This window comes from Nanorana parkeri, unplaced genomic scaffold (genome assembly GCF_000935625.1).
Source record: "Nanorana parkeri isolate BGI_ZX_2015 unplaced genomic scaffold, ASM93562v1 scaffold184, whole genome shotgun sequence".
NCBI classification, from domain to species: domain Eukaryota; kingdom Metazoa; phylum Chordata; class Amphibia; order Anura; family Dicroglossidae; genus Nanorana; species Nanorana parkeri.
Window position 1 is genome coordinate 387,942 of NW_017306452.1, and position 19,007 is coordinate 406,948.

Below are 19,007 nucleotides of genomic sequence, written 5' to 3' on the forward strand. Positions count from 1 at the left end.
ATATCAGGAATGGCCGGGGACTGAACACTGTACACATGCCACTAACACAAATCTCCCAGCAGACCCTGTGTGGCCCCTAAAACGTTGGCTATTGTGATGTGACAACTTATCCGAATAAACGGACATTGTTATTTGAATGTCATCCTCTGAGTGCTGGTGATCTTCACTTTTTACAGTCAGCTGGGCAGGACGCCGGCCAGAATATACATTTCAGGAGCATTGGCTACCTGGTTCCTAGGATCTGTCCAGCCCTGCTTTGGAGTCTCACTGCTCCTGCTGTGTTCTCCATGATATAAAATTCATGAAGGATTTAGCAGCGAAACAGATACTCCTGGAAGGGTCACAACATGGCTGGAGTCGGGACCTCGGCACGGATCTCCCCACCAAAACATTTGACATCCATAGGAAGCCAGTAGGTCAGCAAGTACCAGGAGCCAAAATAAAATGATTTGTGATGTAAAAAGAGTAATGATAATGCACAAAGTTCCGTAACCAATAGCAACAAATAAGATTTGTTTGCTGAGATCATTAAAACGTTGCTTTGGTTTCAGTGGGTTACTGTAGCTTACCTCACTGAATATCGGTCTGCGTCATAAGCTGCCACAAGCTGCCAATCCAACGCTACATCCTTCACGCTACTGCGTACTAACTGTCAGAATATGTTTCAGACCTGTATATAGAATAATATTCCCTCAATAGTTATAGGGACCCACTGATACTAATATCGGTGCCGATACCGAGTATTTGGGCGAGTACTCGACCAAATGCTCCGATACCGGCCAATCAGGAAGCCGGATAGCGTGTAATGACTCGCCGCCCTGCTTCCCGATTGGTCGGGAAGCTGGAAATCAGGAAGCCAGGCCGGTGAGTCAGGAAGCCGGGTGGCGAGTCATTACACGCCGCCCGGCTTATCTTAATTGGACTTCTAGTATCGGCGATTACTGGAAAAAAAATATCGGTACTCGATACCGAAAAACCAGTATAGGTGCATCCCTAGTTTTCACTTGTGCTTACTTCTTTTCTTACCTCCGAGGATTAATCACATTGTTGTATTTTTATCTTTCTAGTGTCCTGTGAATTGCAAAAATGAGTGGGTCCAAGCCGGACATCCTGTGGGCTCCCCACCACGTGGACAGGTTTGTGGTGTGCGATTCCGAGCTCAGCCTCTACCACATCGAGTCAACAGCTAGCACCAGCTCTGAACCTAAAGCTGGGTCCCTGAGGCTGTCTGAAGAGACCACGGCAACCTTGCTGGCCATCAACTCTGACACTCCGTACATGAAATGTGTGGCGTGGTACCCAAAATATGACCCAGAATGCCTTCTGGCAGTAGGTCAGGCTAATGGCAGAGTTGTCCTCACCAGTCTAGGCCAAGACCACAATTCTAAGTGTAAGGAGTTGATGGGGAAAGAGTTTGTCCCTAAGCACGCCCGGCAATGTAACACTTTGGCTTGGAATCCCGTGGACAGTAACTGGTTGGCCGCCGGTTTGGACAAACACCGAGCTGACTTCTCCGTCTTGATTTGGGATATAAGCAGCAAATACACGCCTGACGTAGCCGTCCCTATGGAGAAAGTCCGACTTACCTCCGGTGATGGTGAATCGTGTTTAGTGGTGACGAAGCCACTGTATGAACTTGGACAGAACGATGCATGCCTCTCCCTTTGTTGGCTGCCAAGAGAACAGAAGCTCCTTCTGGCCGGCATGCACCGCAACCTGGCTATTTTTGACCTCCGGAACACAAACCAGAAAATATTTGTCAACACCAAAGCCGTCCAGGGGGTGACCGTAGACCCGCACTTCCATGACAGGGTGGCTTCCTTCTTCGAGGGGCAAGTGGCAATCTGGGACCTTAGAAAGTTTGAAAAGCCAGTGCTGACCCTTACCGAACAACCAAAGCCGCTAAGCAAAGTGGCCTGGTGTCCAACAAGGACGGGCTTACTCGCCACTCTAACCCGGGACAGTAATGTGATCAGACTGTACGACATGCAGCACACGCCCACGCCCATCGGTGACGAAACCGAGCCCACTATCATAGAAAGGAGCGTACAGCCTTGCGACAACTACATCGCTTCATTTGCCTGGCACCCAACCAGCCAGAACCGCATGGTGGTGGTCACTCCCAACAGGACGATGACCGATTTTACTGTTTTTGAGCGTATCTCGCTGGCTTGGAGTCCCACAACCTCTTTGATGTGGGCGTGCAGTAGGCAGCTTTACGAATGTACAGAGGAAGGGAAGGACAGCCCTGTAGACAAAGATATAGCCACAAAAATGCGCCAGAGAGCTTTATCGAGGTACGGACTGGACACAGAGCAGGTCTGGAGGAATCACCTACTGGCGGGAAATGAAGATCCTCAGCTGAAATCTCTTTGGTACACTTTGCACTATATCCTTCAAGTAACTTGTTGTATTTAAAGGGGCTACATATCAAATATTACAGATACAGGGCCATGCCGCTCAAGCAATCCTCTTGCTGGCAGCAAGTTACCAGTAACAAGATTGCTTAGAAGAACACTCGCCTGCTCCTATGTTGTTGCTTCCTCACCAGCTGAATGCTGCCGAATCTCACAAGCAGGGAAGCAGCAGCGACACCTTGACACCTTGTTGGCTAAGGCAGGGATCGATTCTAGGAGCCAGCTAAAAAAAGTTAGGAGCTGGGTTGTTTTTTTTGTTTTTAACATTTGTAATTTTCAGTTAGTTTTAATTGGTACACACGCCGATACCTAATATGTGTAGCGCAATCTCTAAGGTGACAATAGGGGACTATTCGACCCCTAGTGTCACCTTCCACTTCAATAGCTTTATCTGGGGAATAACAGCTGCCTGCTGAAGCGGCTGAATGTAAACACAGCAGGCAGTGGCTGGGAGCAATAGCCAGCCTGCTATTGGCTATTTCAAATTGCAATAGCCAATATCAGCTTGGCTATTACACCCGTCCACTGCCTGCTGTCAATCAGCAGAGGAGGGAACTGAAGAAGAAAGTTGTCCTTTAGTTCCTTCTCTGCTAATTGACAGCAGGCAGTGGGCGGGTGCAATAGTGAGCCTGCTGTTGGCTACTGCAATTTAAAATAGCCAATACCAGGCTGGCTATTGCTCATGGCTGCTGGATGGGAAACTTGTCCCTGGCTTTCTACCGGCAGTTGATTTGTGGAAGCTTTTGTCGCGGCGTTTAGTTGGGGGGGGGGCCGCGCTGGGGGGGGGGGGATACAAAGCAGCAGTGGCTGACAGCGGTCTCTCCTCCCTGCTGGGCGCCGGCTGCACCAGTCTGGGTCCCCCTCCGATCCCTGTTGTTGAAGGGGACGTGGTCAGCAGCATGCAACATGTGGGAGCAGAGCTGATGCGGCGGCTGGAACTGCATGTCTGGGACATCAGGCGATAGAAATTGCTCACCCCTGGTGCAAGCATTGAATGGGCTGACAAAAGCCTAGGCGCCATGATGCAATTTCTAGTTGCCATGGTGACCTGGAATTTGTCAAGCCCTGGGCTAATGATGCAAGAAATGAAAGCTGTAGGAGCAGGTGAGTCTTCTCAATCCTGTCAGTGGCAACAGGATTACTAGCATGACATATGCCAGGGATGGCCAAACTCCAGCCCTCCAGCTGTGGTGAAACTACAAATCCCATGAAGCATCTCTCTCCGGGAGTCGTGGCTGTGAGAATCTTGCAAAGCCTCATGGGATTCGTAGTTCCACCACAGCTGGAGGGCCGCAGTTTGGCCATCCCTGACATATGCCAAACTGACTTGGGACTTGTGCCGATGGGCAAATGCAGCTTGCTTTTGGGTGTATTCAGCTTGCATATGAGATCTGTTTGGGAAGCTTCTGAGATCATCCAGTGTTCATTGACACGTGGCATTTGATTTCCCCCAAAGCTGCAACAACAACCTGCTTTAAGGTGGTTTTACGTTCTCATTGACCTGTATAGGGAGAGAAGAAGCTGATGCAAACAAGACCATTGATACACATGCCTTTCCATAAGAGTTCCTAATAGTGGCATGGTTAAATATTTGGGATTGGTAGTCATATTGGCAATTGGCTACTGTTATATATAGAACGTTCACAAAGACTGCTCTGCCTTGAATTTCCTCCTTTGGCTGCAGGAGGTAACTCAAGATTCTCGAGAACAGGAGTAGGCAACTTTGGCACTCCAGCGGTGATGATACTACAAATCCCACCATGTCTCTGTCTCTGGGAGTCATGCCTGAAGCTGCCAGAGTCTTGCAATGCCTCATGGAACCTGTAGTTCCATAACAACCGGAGTGCCACGGTTACCTACCCCTGCTGTAGAAGCGTGTGGGAATGAGAAAAACTTACATCTGGTCACAAAACAAAAGCCCGGCCTTCTCACTAGACACTAAGTAAGCTCTTGTTCACACGGGCTTCAACTTTTAGAGCAGTGAGTCCGCCCGGCTTTACAAAGCATTTTCAGAGGTTTCGGCAAGCTTTGGTAAAGCCTTCAGCTCCAGTTTGGGAATATTAAAACACGGATCTTAAAGGAGAACTATGGGGTCAGGGCTTTTCCCCATAGTTCTCCTTAGGGTAACGGGAGGGCACAAACTAGCGTCCTCCCGTCACCCTAAGCTCAGTATGTCGCGGTATACTGAGACCCCGCAGCCGGGAAGGGATCCCGACAATTATGTCTGGATCCGCCCAGCTGCATGAGTGACGGCTGGCTCTGCCTATCTAGAGGCAGAGCCAGCTGTACCCGCCCCCTCCGTTCCGCCAATCAGCGCTGAAGGATCAGACGGGAGCGGGGAATCCAGTCCCTCCCTTATCACGGCTCTGCACAGATAGATCCAGAAGTGAGCGAGCCCGGGTATGTGTTCGCTCACTTCCCGATCTACTGAGCCGACCTGTGACAGTTTCATTGTCACATGTCGGCTAGAACTATGAGGTGAGTGAAAAGCACTCGCCTCATAGTTCTCCTTTAAGGTGCCCATACACCTGACGATTATCGTACGATAATCGCGGGTGATCCCACGATCGTACGATAATCGGCAGGTGTATGGAAGGCATGCGACCGTTTCTACTGTACGGTCGCACTCTTTTGTCTTCTGAGCACGTTGGAAAACCTGCCGAAAATCGTAAGATTAGTAAGACATTAGGAAGACAAATGCCGACCAGGCTGGTTTGCGCAAGCCCACACTGCCTGCTCAGCATTGCAGTCATCGGAAGCCCTCCCCTCAGGGGGGCGGGCTTGCGATGATCGCAAGTACGATCTGCCTGTCCAAGATGGGCAGATCGTACAAGCTTTTAACTACCTTAGGGTGCCCACACACCTTACGATAATCGTACGATAATCACGGGAAATCCCTCGATCGTACGATTATCATAAGGTGTGTGTAAACCTCTACTACTGTAAGGTCGCACGACTTTAAACTTACGAACATGTTAGAAAACCCGCCGAGCATCGTACTATGTTCGGCGGGTGTGTAGCATGTTCGTAAGATAAAAGCCGGACTGGCCGGTGTGCGCAAGCGCACACTGCCCGTTCGGCATTGCGGTTATTGAAGGCCCGCCCCTCAGGGGGGCGCGGCCTGCGATCATCGCAAGTACGATCTGCCTGTCCAAGATAGGCAGATCGTACGTTTTTTTAAGTACCTTACAACCATGGCAAGACAAAAGTCTTGCCATGGTTGTAAGGTGTGTGCCCAGCATTACAACCATCGCACGATGGTTGTAAGGTGTATGGACAGCTTTAGTGGGAGTAGCAATCAGGCTGCTAGCAGGTGTCGGGAGGCTTTAGCACTAATTGAAGCTTGCTGGCACCATACATGAAGCTGGGCATACAATGCAGCAGGGGCACTGTGTACTCGGCTCACTACGGGACGTTAGGAGGTCACTGGATTTCTGGCAGAACAACAGGTATTTATATGTACTTGCAGCATTTGTAAAGAGACAGAACATGGAAACTATGGTATATTCTTTTATTATTATTTTGCTCAGACATGCACTTTAATTTTGTACAAATGATTTCTGTGCCTGTGATTTTCCTATATATGTGATTACTTATGAAGCAGTACGCAGAAGACATAGATCAGAAATCTACAAGCAACAAGGGATCCCTGGTCTTCGCTGGTATTAAGACTATAGTGAAGTCGTCAATAGGTAAGGGGATGAAACTTCATATAAGAAGGATTATATCTGGCTTGGGTTTCCAAGTGACGGGAGTACCTATGTAACTGTCTATAGTTTTGTAGTGGTTTTCTTCGACTGCTACCGATCCCATGACACTATGGGGGACCTGTAATGAAACGAAGCTCTGTTGTTGCTTCTGGCTCAGTGCCTCAGCCACTAGAGGATGTTCTCACTGGCTCAGTGTTATCACCCTGCTTCCCTTCAGAGCCATTGAGATTAGATCTCCGCCACAAAGATTGCATTGTTTCCAGTGTGTTGGCTGATTCATAGACTTTCCTTGTGAGAAGAAGCTGTAGAGCATAACCAATGTGTCACAAAGCTGGGACTGAGTATGTAATGAGCAAATATGGCTTCCCACGTATCCATATACAGTTACAGGTAATATATAGTAAAAATGTCTTTAAAGCGGACCTTTACCCAGATCAATAAAATAACAACAAACGCACCTTTTAGAAATGTTTAGTGAAGACAATGTACAAACACATACTTCTAGATAATTGCCGGGTTTGCATTCTTTGCATACCTTCTCTTCCCCAGTCTTCTCACAGTGGCCATGTTTACTAAGGGCAGGCTACTAGCTTTCCTTTTACTTCCTGGCACATGTGACTAGACGTGTGACCATGCACATCATTTCAGGGGAGGAAAATGCCTTTTCCTGAGATCTCGTGAGATTTCCCAGCAATGCTCTGCTGATGACAAGGCAATCCCAGTGTGCATTGCTTTGCCAAACTGAAGTCATTTTACCCTCTCAAAGCAGGAAGTGAATGCTCTGCAAGTGTAACTATTTCACAATCACAGCATGTTACACCTGACATGTCTATGTTATTATCAATCATCATACATAGAGGAATGCATTGGGAGAATTGAGTGTAAAGGTCCGCTTTAAAAACATGAATCTGTTTATGAGATCAGTAAAACATTGTTGTATGCATTCCCTTTAAAGGAACAGCGGAGAGCGTCAGGAGCAGCTGGAGCGGTTCTGATCGCCAAGCAGACATAGTACATTACGTCAGTGAAGAACGCGGCCTGGCTTTGCAGCTGTGCGGCTGGAGGAAGAAGGGTGCGGACTCTAACATCGGTCCTTTCCTGACCTCATTAGAACAGGAAGAAGAATGGGAGCGAGCAGCTGCTATCGCCTTGTTTAACTTGGATATTCGACGTGCCATACAGATACTGAATAAAGGGGCAACCTCCGGGAAGGGTAGGTGGTGCTACTTCCCCCTCCTGCTTTCATGTCCTTGTAGTACCTGTTGGGGACAGTGACTGAGTCAAAGCAATGACTTCATAGCTGCTGAGAAGGACCCTTGCTCCCTGCTCCCAGACGCAGCTGAAAGGGGGCGCAGCCAGGAGTGGCCTGGCTGCACCCCCTCGCCCCTGTTGCTATGGTGAGCACAGGGCGTCATGGCAACACAGCCACGGCTTGGCAGGGAGAAGAGGGGCAGCACAGGCTCCAGCTTCTCCTCGGATCCCCACTGCTCTTCCCTGTCTGTATGAGCAGAGGCAGCGGGGATCTGATAAGAAATGGAGCGCTGCTGCCATCCTGAAGTGACCGCTCCCTGCTCCGCTCTCCCCCCTGCTGCAGCACTCCCTCCTGAGCCCTGTCCCTATAGTACTATGTGTCCTCAGTTATGAATGAACAGGAAGTGCTTTACGTCACTTCCTGTTCATTCATGAGCTTCTCAATGGGTAGCACTCACTATAAAGGCTTCTCCCCATTGATAACTGGTTGATAGTAAAATATTTACTATCACCAGTTTTCTGAATGAATGGGAAACCTCTGTACTGAGTGCTTTATATTCATTTAGAACAGAGGCTGCAGAAAAAAGAGATTGAGGACTCTGTGTCTCTGCGGACTCTGTGTCCTCAATTTATTTTCTTTTTTCCTTGTCTTATTTTTCCCTTTTTATATTTACAGGTGACCTGAACCTGAACGTGGTGGCGATGGCGTTGTCCGGCTACACAGATGAGAAGAATTCGCTGTGGCGGGAGATGTGTAGCTCTCTTCGGGTGCAGCTCAGGAACCCGTACCTGGCGGTCATGTTTGCATTTCTCACCAGCGATCCCGGCTGCTATGACACCGTTCTGGTACAGTGAGCTATTGTGAAGTGTCTAACCCAGTTATTCTAGGAGAACATTAGACATGTTTGAAACCATTTGGGCAGGGGTTGTAAGCTCAGTCAGCTGTTTTTGGCTCTATGTCCCCATTGGAGAATTAGATACACTCCCTTCCCCGAAGACTCAACAGGAAGTGAGGGAGAATCTCCCCTTTTGGCAACTATAAAAAGTTGCATGTCCCACCGCCTTTTATCACAATCCCCACTTGTTGACCGGTAACGATGTGTGTGCAATGTATTAAAAAAAAAAAAAGGAACACGCTATGCACCATCTACATGCTATCTGCCTCGGGTTCAATAAAAAGCAAGGAAATACCTTTTTGGGGGGGGGCTTTTAGCAATGGTAACATGACCACTCAGTCCCCCTCTTCTCCTGAAGACCTGGCGTTCTTGGGATGTAGGTGGGTTGTGCAGGAGCTGCTCCCGCGCACACTGGAGGGGCATGGCAGCTGTAACCTTACTTCAGGACTATAGGCAGGTCATGTGTAGGCTCCATATGCTGCAGCTCCCAAGTCACAAGAAGAGACTGGAAGTGACCGTGCTAGGACTGATCTGCGTCCATGTGTGGTGAGGTCATTATTAAACAGGAACGGATTATTCCTGGAAGGATCACCGGGTATGTTATTACTTAGAATGGCTCTTGGAGAGCTTGCTCTGAGATTATTTGGGGACTAGGAGAGGTAGTCTCCAACTTTTTTTAGGGTAATGTACGTTTTAACAGAGCTTTTATCCAAAACTACAGAAGGAAAAAAAGGTTTCAGCTACAGAGACCCTATTAATGATTTAAATACAGCGAGTATAAGTACTCTTAAGGCTAATGCCAGATGGGCCTTGGCAGAGTTATGCAGGAGAGTATGCCACTTGCCTCTGAGCAATTGCTTCTTTGTTGGCCCTGAATGCTGCCTGAACTCTATCGCTAGCAACGAGGGAGCGACATCTCCCTGGCCACACTAGAGAGGAAGCAATGCCATAGAGACTGTCGGGAAGTCTTAGTGATCCTGATGACAATCTGTCCCCACCGTGCAGCTTGACCCTAAACCTTTCTTCATATTGGCTTCCCAAGACATATTAGTCTAATGTATCTCTCTCTCTCTCTCTTCTCTCTTCCTCTCTCTCTCTTCTCTCTTCCTCCTCTCTCTCTTCTCTCTTCCTCCTCTCTCTCTTCTCTCTTCCTCCTCTCTCTCTTTTCTCTCTTCCTCTCTCTCTTCTCTCTTCCTCTCTCTCTTCTCTCTTCCTCTCTCTCTCTCTCATTTCAGTTTGAGTGCGCTATGGCAGTCAGGGATCGTGTGGCCTTTGCTTGCTTGTTCCTGAATGATGCTCAGGTGAGTCTGTGGTTTTGTTTTTTTTTGGACTTTATCTAAAAAATGGAAATTGTGTTAATTCCCTGTAAAGATCTTCTGCATTCAGTATTCTGACTCCGAGGGGTATACACCATTCTGGCTCCACATTTCTCCCTCCCCTAAAAGCCTCCTAGACATTTATGTTGGTTTTTACTAACCTTTTTCTGAGGTCTTCAGACCAGTCGGGTGACTCTGCAGGGGTGCACCTGGGCGTTTTACAGCGCGTTCCTACACGCTGTAAAACGCTCAACATGTGAAAACCAATGATTGCCTATGGGCATGGTTCCCACCTGGGCGTTTTACAGCACGTAGGAACGCGCTGCAAAATGCTCTACGCCAAAAGATGTACAGGAGCTTCTTTGGGGCGTATTTGTCGCACGTATCCATTAGGATACAGCGGGATAGCCCTCGGAAACGCGCGTTTGTCGCACGTTTCTTTTACCGCAAATCGCGGTAACGCGCAGCACAGCAAACGCGCATATTCCGTACACTTAGGTGTGAACCCAGCCTTATTCTTGCCTTTTCTCTGAGCTGGGCGGTCATTAATGAGTTTGCACCAGTACACTGTAAATGAAGGGTGCCTTGGTGATGCCATATGGCAGGGGTAGCCAAACTTTGGCCCTCCAGCTGGGGTGAAACTACAAATCCCATCATGCTTCTTCTGGGAGTCGTGGCTGTCAGTCTTGCAACCACAACTGGAGGGCCAAAGTTTCCCCATAGCTGCAATATGGCTTTATTGACCCTGAAAGACTAAGGGCATCTAGTGGCTGAAAAGGGGTACTACAGGGGAAAACTAATGTGCTTTTTAGTTTTACTTTTTATGGGGGACATTTAAAACAAAAGAATAGCCTGGAGTTGGCCTTTAAAGTTTTAGACTAAAATATATATTAAAGTGACACTAAACTCCGGAGTTAAATCTTAAATGAGAACTATGAGGTAAGTGACGGGAGGGCGCTAGTTTGTGTCCTCCCGTTACCCTTAGGAGAACTATGGGGAAAAGACTTAACCCCATAGTTCTCCTTTAAAAAAAAAAAACATTCAAGTACCTGAACTATGAACAACAATTGTATCTTATTTGTGTATCACTCGGCTATAGATCCTCAAATCATCTCTGAATTGGAGCTGACACTGTCCTTCCTTCTGGAGGGGGGCTACTTTACAACACACACAGGAACCATGGGGTACAATAGTAGCCCCCCTCCAGAAGGAAGGACAGTGTCGGCTCCAATTCAGAGATGATTTGAGGATCTATAGCCGAGTGATACACAAATAAGATACAATTGTTGTTCATAGTTCAGGTACTTGAATGCTTTTTTTAAGATATAACTCCGGAGTTTAGTGTGACTTTAATTTGGTTATGGCGGCATTCATGTTTTGCAGTAATAAAGACCAGGGAAAATTTGGTAACATCTGTTCACATTTGGATACGGGAATAACCCTCAGTATGAGCTTTCCAATGTTTCAGATCATTTTGTTGTGTTAATTGCAGTTAATGAAATACATTGACAAGCTGACTCAGGATATGAAGGATGCGGGAAACCTGGAAGGGATTGTGCTGACGGGATTAACAAAGGACGGAGTGGATTTGATGGAAAGTTATGTTGATAGAACTGGTGATGTGCAGACGGCCAGTTACTGTATGTTACAGGTGAGTCACTGCCAGAATTGGCTGTTCTGGGTGCAGTCCTCCCTCAGGCAGGATTTACAGAGAACTGGTCACCATTGGGATCATGAGTGGAGATGGATTGCAGCTTAACAGATAAAAGCTGATAGCTTGTTCTGGCCTCTACTTCATACCGATCCTCTTATTTTTATTTTTCCTAACAGGCTCAAAATGATGGCACCTAACATTGATTTGTATTGTCTGTCAGAAGCGATAGTCTGACAAATGCAGCAACGCTCCGCTCCTCCAGCGCTGACTGGAGGAACGGACGGGGGAGGGGGCGGATACAGCTGCCTCTAGATAGGCAGAGCCCGCTGTCACTCGTGCAGCTGGGTGGATCTCAACAGTAAAGTCGTGATCCGTCCCGGCTCCGGCAGTCTCGCTATACCGCGAGCTGTAGCTCACGATATACTGAGCTTTGGGTCACGGGAGGACGCTAGTTTATGTTCTCCCGTGACCTTTAAGTGAACTATGGGGAAAAACACTTACCTCATAGTTCTCTTTTAAGCATTTGGAATATGTTTTTTTGGAAAGAACACATCCTTGTAGATACACAGCTCCCCGCTCCCATCCTGCTGCAGTGATGAACTGTGAGCCAAGCACATGTAAATGTTTCCAGGGATTGCCCCCTTCCTTCACACAACGTACCTGCAGGATGTAGGACTGCAAGCTTCAAATGATTCAGCTCATTTTGACAAATATAACATTTCTTATAAAGTGCATTTTTTATTTAGAGCAGACCTTGAATGAAAATGAACTTGCTTTATCTAGTACCACCCCCAACATAAACATCATTATAATGCTAAAATATTAGAAGAAAACGGTGAAAAAATATTTCCTTGGTTTAGAAAGAATCGTTTTACTCGTTGTAACCTCATCTTTTATATTTCATTAAAAAAATTGGTAATTTGTTGTGTTTTGGGGCATTTAATTAAATTTGTCACTAAATTTTGGGGTTTAATAAGGAGTTGCGCTAATATTGCGCAACATAAAAATTTTCAACTACCACCATTTTATTCTATAGGGTCTTGGCATTCAGAAAATATATAGTGTTGGGGGGTTTTACGTCATTTTCAGGCCTAAAATGTGGAATATAACATGGGTGCAAAAATTGAAAAAAGGGCCTCAGTCATGAAGGGGTTAAAATAAAAAAAGACTTTGCATCATCATAAGGCATATAGCTGGAGCCCTTAAAGCTGAAATCTGGGTATATGAAAAACCTACCCTTGGCTCCTAACCACCCCACCAGCCCTAACAATGGCTTTTGCTAGGGTACCGATAATAATAAAACCCTAACCAAAATGGGACAATGGTGGGCCCTTTAGCATCCTCGGTGGGCCCTTTAGCATCCTCACTTATAATGCAGAACTGCTGGTCACTGATCACAGCTGGGACTGCCGCCCAGAGCACTGAAGAGAAGAGGCTTTGGAGGATCGGTCGCATGGAAGGAGGAGCTTACTGTAGCGAGGGATAAAGGTAAGTGAATTGTGCTTTTTATTTGGTACCCTAGAGAAAGCAAGCCGGTAACCCATTCAGTGCAGGGGGAGCCCCACTACAAAAGTGTTTTTCTTGATTTCCCCCAGAGTTCAGTTTGAATTGTATGCTTGTCCTTTACTTGTTATTACAGAGGACTGTCAAAAATAACAACTAATGACAATCACAGCTACGTTACCCCCCTTCTCTGGGACACATTTAGACAAATCTGTATCTAACATATCTAGTAAAGTGTTACCCTTCAGTATGATTGGTGCTGTGTGGCCTGACCGCCATACATGAGGGTGGATTTGCGAGATTTCTTTGAGTGTAACAAAGTGCATTTGTCTTTACGTTGGTCAGGGTTCTCCCGAGGTGCTGAAAGACGAGAGAGTCCAGTACTGGATAGAAAGCTACAGGAACCTTCTAGACGCCTGGAGGTTTTGGCACAAGAGAGCGGAGTTTGACATTCATCGCAGCAAACTGGATCCCAGCTCCAAGCCTTTAGCACAGGTGAGGCGCTCTAGAAAGGGGAAGACGTTCTAGTTCTCCAATGACAGTCCCTCTGATGTCATGTTAGACCCATTCAGACACCTAGTGTAGCTGCTACATAGAAGCTTGGAGAAGTCACCACAGTGTCATGTGATGTTGAATAGTACAAAGGGGGCGCACTGGGTCCTTGGGTAGAGGGTTTGGTGGGGATGTATCCTAGTCATTCTTATAAAACTTGTACGCATGTATTCGATCTACAGAAAGCACCAGCAGTCTCCAACAAACCTATAACATGAGGCTGTTCAGAAATGGGGCTCGCAGGGAAAATTTGAATAAGATGAAATGAAATGAACCGAAACCTTATCTAGTTTCCCACTAATCATGTCTGTCTGTCTGTCCGCCCTTGTCTGATCTAATCTTCCAGGTATTCGTGAGCTGTAACTTCTGCGGAAAGTCCATTTCTTACAGCTGCTCCTCCGTGCCCCACCAGGGCCGAGGGCTCAGCCAGTACGGAGTCAGCGGGTCACCTACCAAATCCAAGTTCACCAGCTGCCCCGGGTGCCGCAAGCCTCTCCCTCGCTGTGCCCTGTGCCTTATAAACATGGGGAATCCAGTGTCCAGCAGCCCAGGTGAGGCGCCATCATTCTCTTCTACATCCATTTCGTATACCGGGACATTCCTGTTGCTGGTTGTAGGACTAGTTTGAAGTTGGAATTAGGCTTCAGAATGCTGCTTGTCAGCCTGTTATCCTGGGGGAGGATCTGTGGATTACAAATCAGCAGTCAGCTGCCTGTGTGGCTTTACACCAGACAGAGGAGCTGTATGAAGATGATATTTAAAATGATTCTGCGCACTGTATATTGGAGGAATTGAAAAATCTCTCTCCGGGAGTCGTGGCTGTGAGAATCTTGCAATGCCTCATGGGATTTGTAGTTCCACCACAGCTGGAGGGCCGGAGTTTGGCTACCCCTGGGCTAGATGCTCATGAAGTCTATGGGTAAAGGAATACTCTGTAATCCTTACCTTATTCTTCCCTTCTGTAGACTTCCTCTATGCCGTGCAACCATTTCCCCAAAGCCTCTTCGCTTTGGTGTTTCCAGACGGCGGTCACACATTGGCGTTCTCTTATGCAATGTGGGACTAACCGTTCGGTTCAGCTTTAATGAACAGATGTTTTGGTTTTTTTCTGTCCAGGAGCATCAAAGTCTGATGAGAAGGTCGACCTCAGCAAGGAGAAGAAAGTTGCGCAGTTCAATAACTGGTTCACCTGGTGTCACAACTGCCGGCACGGCGGCCACGCTGGTCACATGATGAGCTGGTTCAGGTGAGAATGTGGAATCTGAAATAAAAATAGCTGGCGAGGCTCCTTGGCCTGGAGTCGGTGCAGAGCTTGTCTTACTTGTTAGGCAATCTCTGCAAATAAGAATGGAGCTTTGCAGGGTGACTATCATTGTTGGTGTGCCGCATTTCTCCAATGTATTACAAAGTTGCCCCGTCCCTTCCGCAGGCAAACAAAAGAGGTGTACACTGCCTGGCCCATCCGGAGACTGTGCAATGTTTTTCTTCTCCGATCAGTTTAAGATGCTGCACACGTGCTGGGTCCGGCCATAGACCTGGAACATTCTACATCTCAAAGAAGAACTATGGGGTCGGGGGTTTTCCCCATAGTTCTTCTAAGGGTAACAGGAGGACACAAACTAGCGTCCTCCCGTCACCCTAAACTCAGTATACCGCGAGCTACAGCTCATTATATACTGAGACGCTTCTGCCGGGACAGATCCCAACATTGCGGTCTGGATCCGCCCAGCTGCGTGAGTGACAGCTGGCTCTGCCTATCTAGAGGCGGAGCCAGCTGTACCCGCCCCCTCCCCGTCCGTTCCATCAGTCAACGCTGGAGGATCGGACGGGGGGGGGGGGAATCCCTGCGGGGAGCCGTGAGTGACAGGCACCGCTCTCTGCAGGGAGATGATCGAGAGGTAAGCGAACGCCGGTATGTGTTCGCTCACCTCCCGATCTACTGAGCCGACCTGTGACCGTTTCATTGTCACAGGTCGGCTAGAACTATGAGGTGAGTGGTTGGTTTTTCACTCCCCTCATAGTTCTCCTTTAAGTGGTGTGCTGATATTGCCTTTATTTTAGGTGGATTGGTGGGGAGTACTGAGGGGTCTCATAGACCCCAGAGCTATGAGCATGTCTCCACCTCCCCTCTCCTCCTGGCCATTCACAAAACACACAGCCCTGGGCTTCGTTTTACGAGTGTCCTGGAGAAGAGGGAGGTAGAGACACAACCTCAGTGCAGGCATCGGGGACCAGCAGCACTTGCATTCAAAGCTGCCTGTAAGTCCAGCGGGACCGCCAATAATCCTGTAAACAAGCAAATTTGATGGATTAAGAACATGGGTAGACAAGCTTGGCATTCCAGCTGTGTTGAAACTACAAATCCCACGAGGCATTGCAAGAGACCCAGGCAGAGGCATGATGGGATTTGTATTTCGCCACACCTGGTGCCAGGATTGACTACCTGTTATCTAGAAGAATGCCTGCATGGCTGGAGGTTGCCTTTTAGATAAAGGAGTGTTGGCTTTAACCCCGGTGGACATTTGTGCCTGGAGTTTGGCTTTAGGATGAGGTAAGTAGATCAGAGTGGCTGCAATGACTGCAGAAAAACATTAGACAAACAATGATCCGTCACCAGTCAGCCGTCTCTTTGGGGCTAGAAAGGAAAGCAATGCAATGCATCGGTCACTGCCTATAGAAACACTGAGGTGAATGTAACAAAACTGCAGCAGCTGTGCACGGCAACCAATCAGCTTCTCTTTAATTTTCAAATCTAAACCGACCAAACTGAAGAGAGAAGCTGATTGGTTGCCGTGCACAGCTGCTCCAGATTTGATAAATTCCCCTCAATGTATCCGCAGGATAAACACAAAAGTAGATCTAAACCTGATTACTATCATCTTAAAGAAGCTTCAACATGTTTATGACATTGCAACTTTCATTAAAAAGAAAAACCCGGTGATCCATCGATTGGGGTCTTAGTTCAGGTACTTCCTGTTATACTTCCTGTTGTAGGGTGACAACTGTTCCTGTGCTGCTTTCTTTTTTTTAGAGCTGTGCAAACTATTGGCGCTCTATACATTTTAAATCCTGTCTACTAATAAGAATACAGCTGTCTCTCCAACCTCCCACAACCCAATTGTGGATAGAGAAGGTGAACTCTATTTTCAATTTAGAAAGTCTAACTTAAAGGGGTTTGTTTTAGAGCTGCAGCTAACGACTATTTTCAAAAAAGTTAGTCCTCTATACAACACAGCTATATAGGAGTACAACAAATCCCAGCAATAGTACATTATACATACAGCGTACAATGTATTGCTGGGCTTTGTATTCCTATGTATAATATACAGCACAATGTACCATCAGCTATAGAGGAATACAAATCCCAGCAATACATTATAGAGCACCACGTGTGGGAAAGTGCAGGCTAACCTGAGCAGTCTTCCAGCAACTTGTTTCTGAGATCGGGCCTGTCTGTCGGCGGCTGTCATCCCCCCACACCTGCTCCTCCTTACTTCTTCTCCCTGCGTCCCTGTGCCGCTTGTGGATTTGGGCGGCGGTGAGCATGAGGCGGGGAGGAGGTGCGGCGTGAATGCAGGCGGGTCTGGCAGCGGCGAGCGTGAGTTGGGGAGGAGGTGCGGAGTGCAGCGTGTGTTGAGCCGTGAACAGGGCCAACCAATCAACTTTTTCAATCATCGATTATATCCGATTATGTGGATTTAGTTGTTGCAGCCCTAGTTTGTTTAAAGGAGAACTATGAGGTGAGTGATTTCCACTCATCCCCATAGTTAGAGCCGACGTGTGACAATCAAACTGTCACAGGTCGTCAAAATAGATCGGGAAGTGAGCGATCACATACCGTCACTGGCTCACTTCCTGATTATCTCCCCACAGAGAGAGATTCCCCCCTCCCAGCTCCGATCCTCCAGCGCTGACTGGCGGAATGTACGGGGGAGGGGGCGGGCATAGCTGGCTCTGACTCTATAGATAGGCAGAGCCAGCTGTCACTCACGCAGCTGGGTGGATCTGGACAGTATTGTTGTTATTGCGGCGCTCTCTTTATATAGCGAGCAATAGCCTGCGATATACTGAGCTTTGGGTCACGGGAGGAGGTTAGTATATATCCTTCCTATGGGGTTAAAGGGATCCGCTGCCCCGTCTGCGGCCCGGGATCGGCTCGGAGGGCGTCAGGAGGAGGAGGAGGAGGACGGGAGATCAGCTCCTTGCTGATCTCTGTCCGGGCTGTGAATGCAGAAGTGATGTGTATTACATCACTTCCGCATTCACCTGTCAGTCATCTGGCTGCTATAGCCAGAGAAAAGAAGCTAATGAAGCAGATCTCTGCTTCATCAGCTTCTTTTGGGGTCCACAGGTGACATTAGGGGTCCTAGAGACCCCTAATGTCTCCATAAAGAGGACCTGTCAGTGTGCCTTTGCTATTATATAGGGGGATTGTTATCCCCCTATGTAATAGCAATAACAATAAGTGCAAAAAAGTAAATATAAATAAAATAAAATAAGAGTAACATATAAAAAAGTAAAATAAAATAAAAGTCACATATAAAAAAAGGTGAAAAAAACCCCCCAAAATGTTTAACTCCCCCACCCCCACGTTTACGCGCCTATAAACGTAAATACGCGTCCGGTGCCCCAGCGCGCAAAAATTACAATTGCGCTACACGTGTTACATATCGCCGCGAACGTCGCAGTGAGAGCAATCATTTTAGGGCCATCAATCACTGATAACACTAAACTGATGAGCGGTAACAGCTTTTAAAGCGTCGCCTAGGGCCAATTTTGGGTATTATCGTTTTTTGAGGTTTCGCGCGCGCACGCAATTTTAAGGCTTGACATGTTTGGTGTCTTTTTACCCGACGTGACCCCATCTTTTATATTTTACCAAAAAATTGGGTAATAATAAATGTTTTATCATTTAATATAGGGGAAACTGTTTTTTTTTTTAAATTTCGGTAATTTTTCCTTAATATAGTAAAAAAATAAAACCCCCAGTGGTGAATAAATACCACCAAAAGAAAGCTCTATCTGTCCCCAAAAAAGGGTATAAAATTCATTTCAGTACAGCGCTGCATGACGGAATAAATGTCAGTTAAAGTACCGCAGCGCTGAACACTGACAAATGGCCTGGATGGGAAGGGGGTTTAACACCGCGGATGTCAACTGGTTAATTTGCTCTGAAAACTGTAATCCTTTAAATCTGAATTCTATAATATAATCCGGTATTCTCATTATTATTACATTGCTATACTCTGACCAGCAGCTTTCGTGTCTGTCTGAGTTCTGTAAGCCGCTCCGTTTTTATCGGTTTAGTTTTATTTCTGTTCTTTTTTTTTTTTTTTTTTTTGTCTGTAAAATAAAATTTGTAAAATAAAAAATGTTCTTGATGTGGAAAAAAAATGGTCCATCTTCTAGAGGGGCGGACGGGTGAGAAGGGTGCTGTATTCCAAGTTGTTACAGGACGGCAGATAATAAAGCACAATGTTTTCTTCTGATTGGCAGGGATCACACAGAGTGCCCGGTGTCGGCATGTTCCTGTAAGTGTATGCAGCTGGATACGACGGGGAATCTGGTACCGGCAGAGACTCTGCAGCCCTAGCAAGGACATAAGTATAGGACCCCCCCCCTTCAAGCTGGAGACATGGATAACATTGCTGTGACAGCTAGGACATGTGTAGGACATTTCTCCTTTTCAAGCTGGAGATGTCTTTGCT

The 19,007-nt window shown here is 47.1% G+C and overlaps 1 protein-coding gene across 1 annotated transcript in view; it reads left to right on the top strand.

The window, feature by feature from the left end:
• Positions 1 to 18,897, top strand: part of MIOS (meiosis regulator for oocyte development) — a 19,166-nt gene extending 269 nt beyond the window's left edge. Inside the window, exons 2-11 of the mRNA XM_018555130.1 lie at positions 1,068 to 2,389; positions 6,011 to 6,109; positions 7,083 to 7,340; positions 8,055 to 8,224; positions 9,510 to 9,575; positions 11,083 to 11,241; positions 13,093 to 13,242; positions 13,646 to 13,850; positions 14,416 to 14,545; positions 18,796 to 18,897. Of these exons, the coding sequence (XP_018410632.1) occupies positions 1,087 to 2,389; positions 6,011 to 6,109; positions 7,083 to 7,340; positions 8,055 to 8,224; positions 9,510 to 9,575; positions 11,083 to 11,241; positions 13,093 to 13,242; positions 13,646 to 13,850; positions 14,416 to 14,545; positions 18,796 to 18,892 (2,637 nt within the window). The 5' untranslated portion in view covers positions 1,068 to 1,086 and the 3' untranslated portion in view covers positions 18,893 to 18,897. The remainder of the gene's footprint in view (positions 1 to 1,067; positions 2,390 to 6,010; positions 6,110 to 7,082; positions 7,341 to 8,054; positions 8,225 to 9,509; positions 9,576 to 11,082; positions 11,242 to 13,092; positions 13,243 to 13,645; positions 13,851 to 14,415; positions 14,546 to 18,795) is intronic.
• Positions 18,898 to 19,007: the final 110 nt, after the last annotated feature.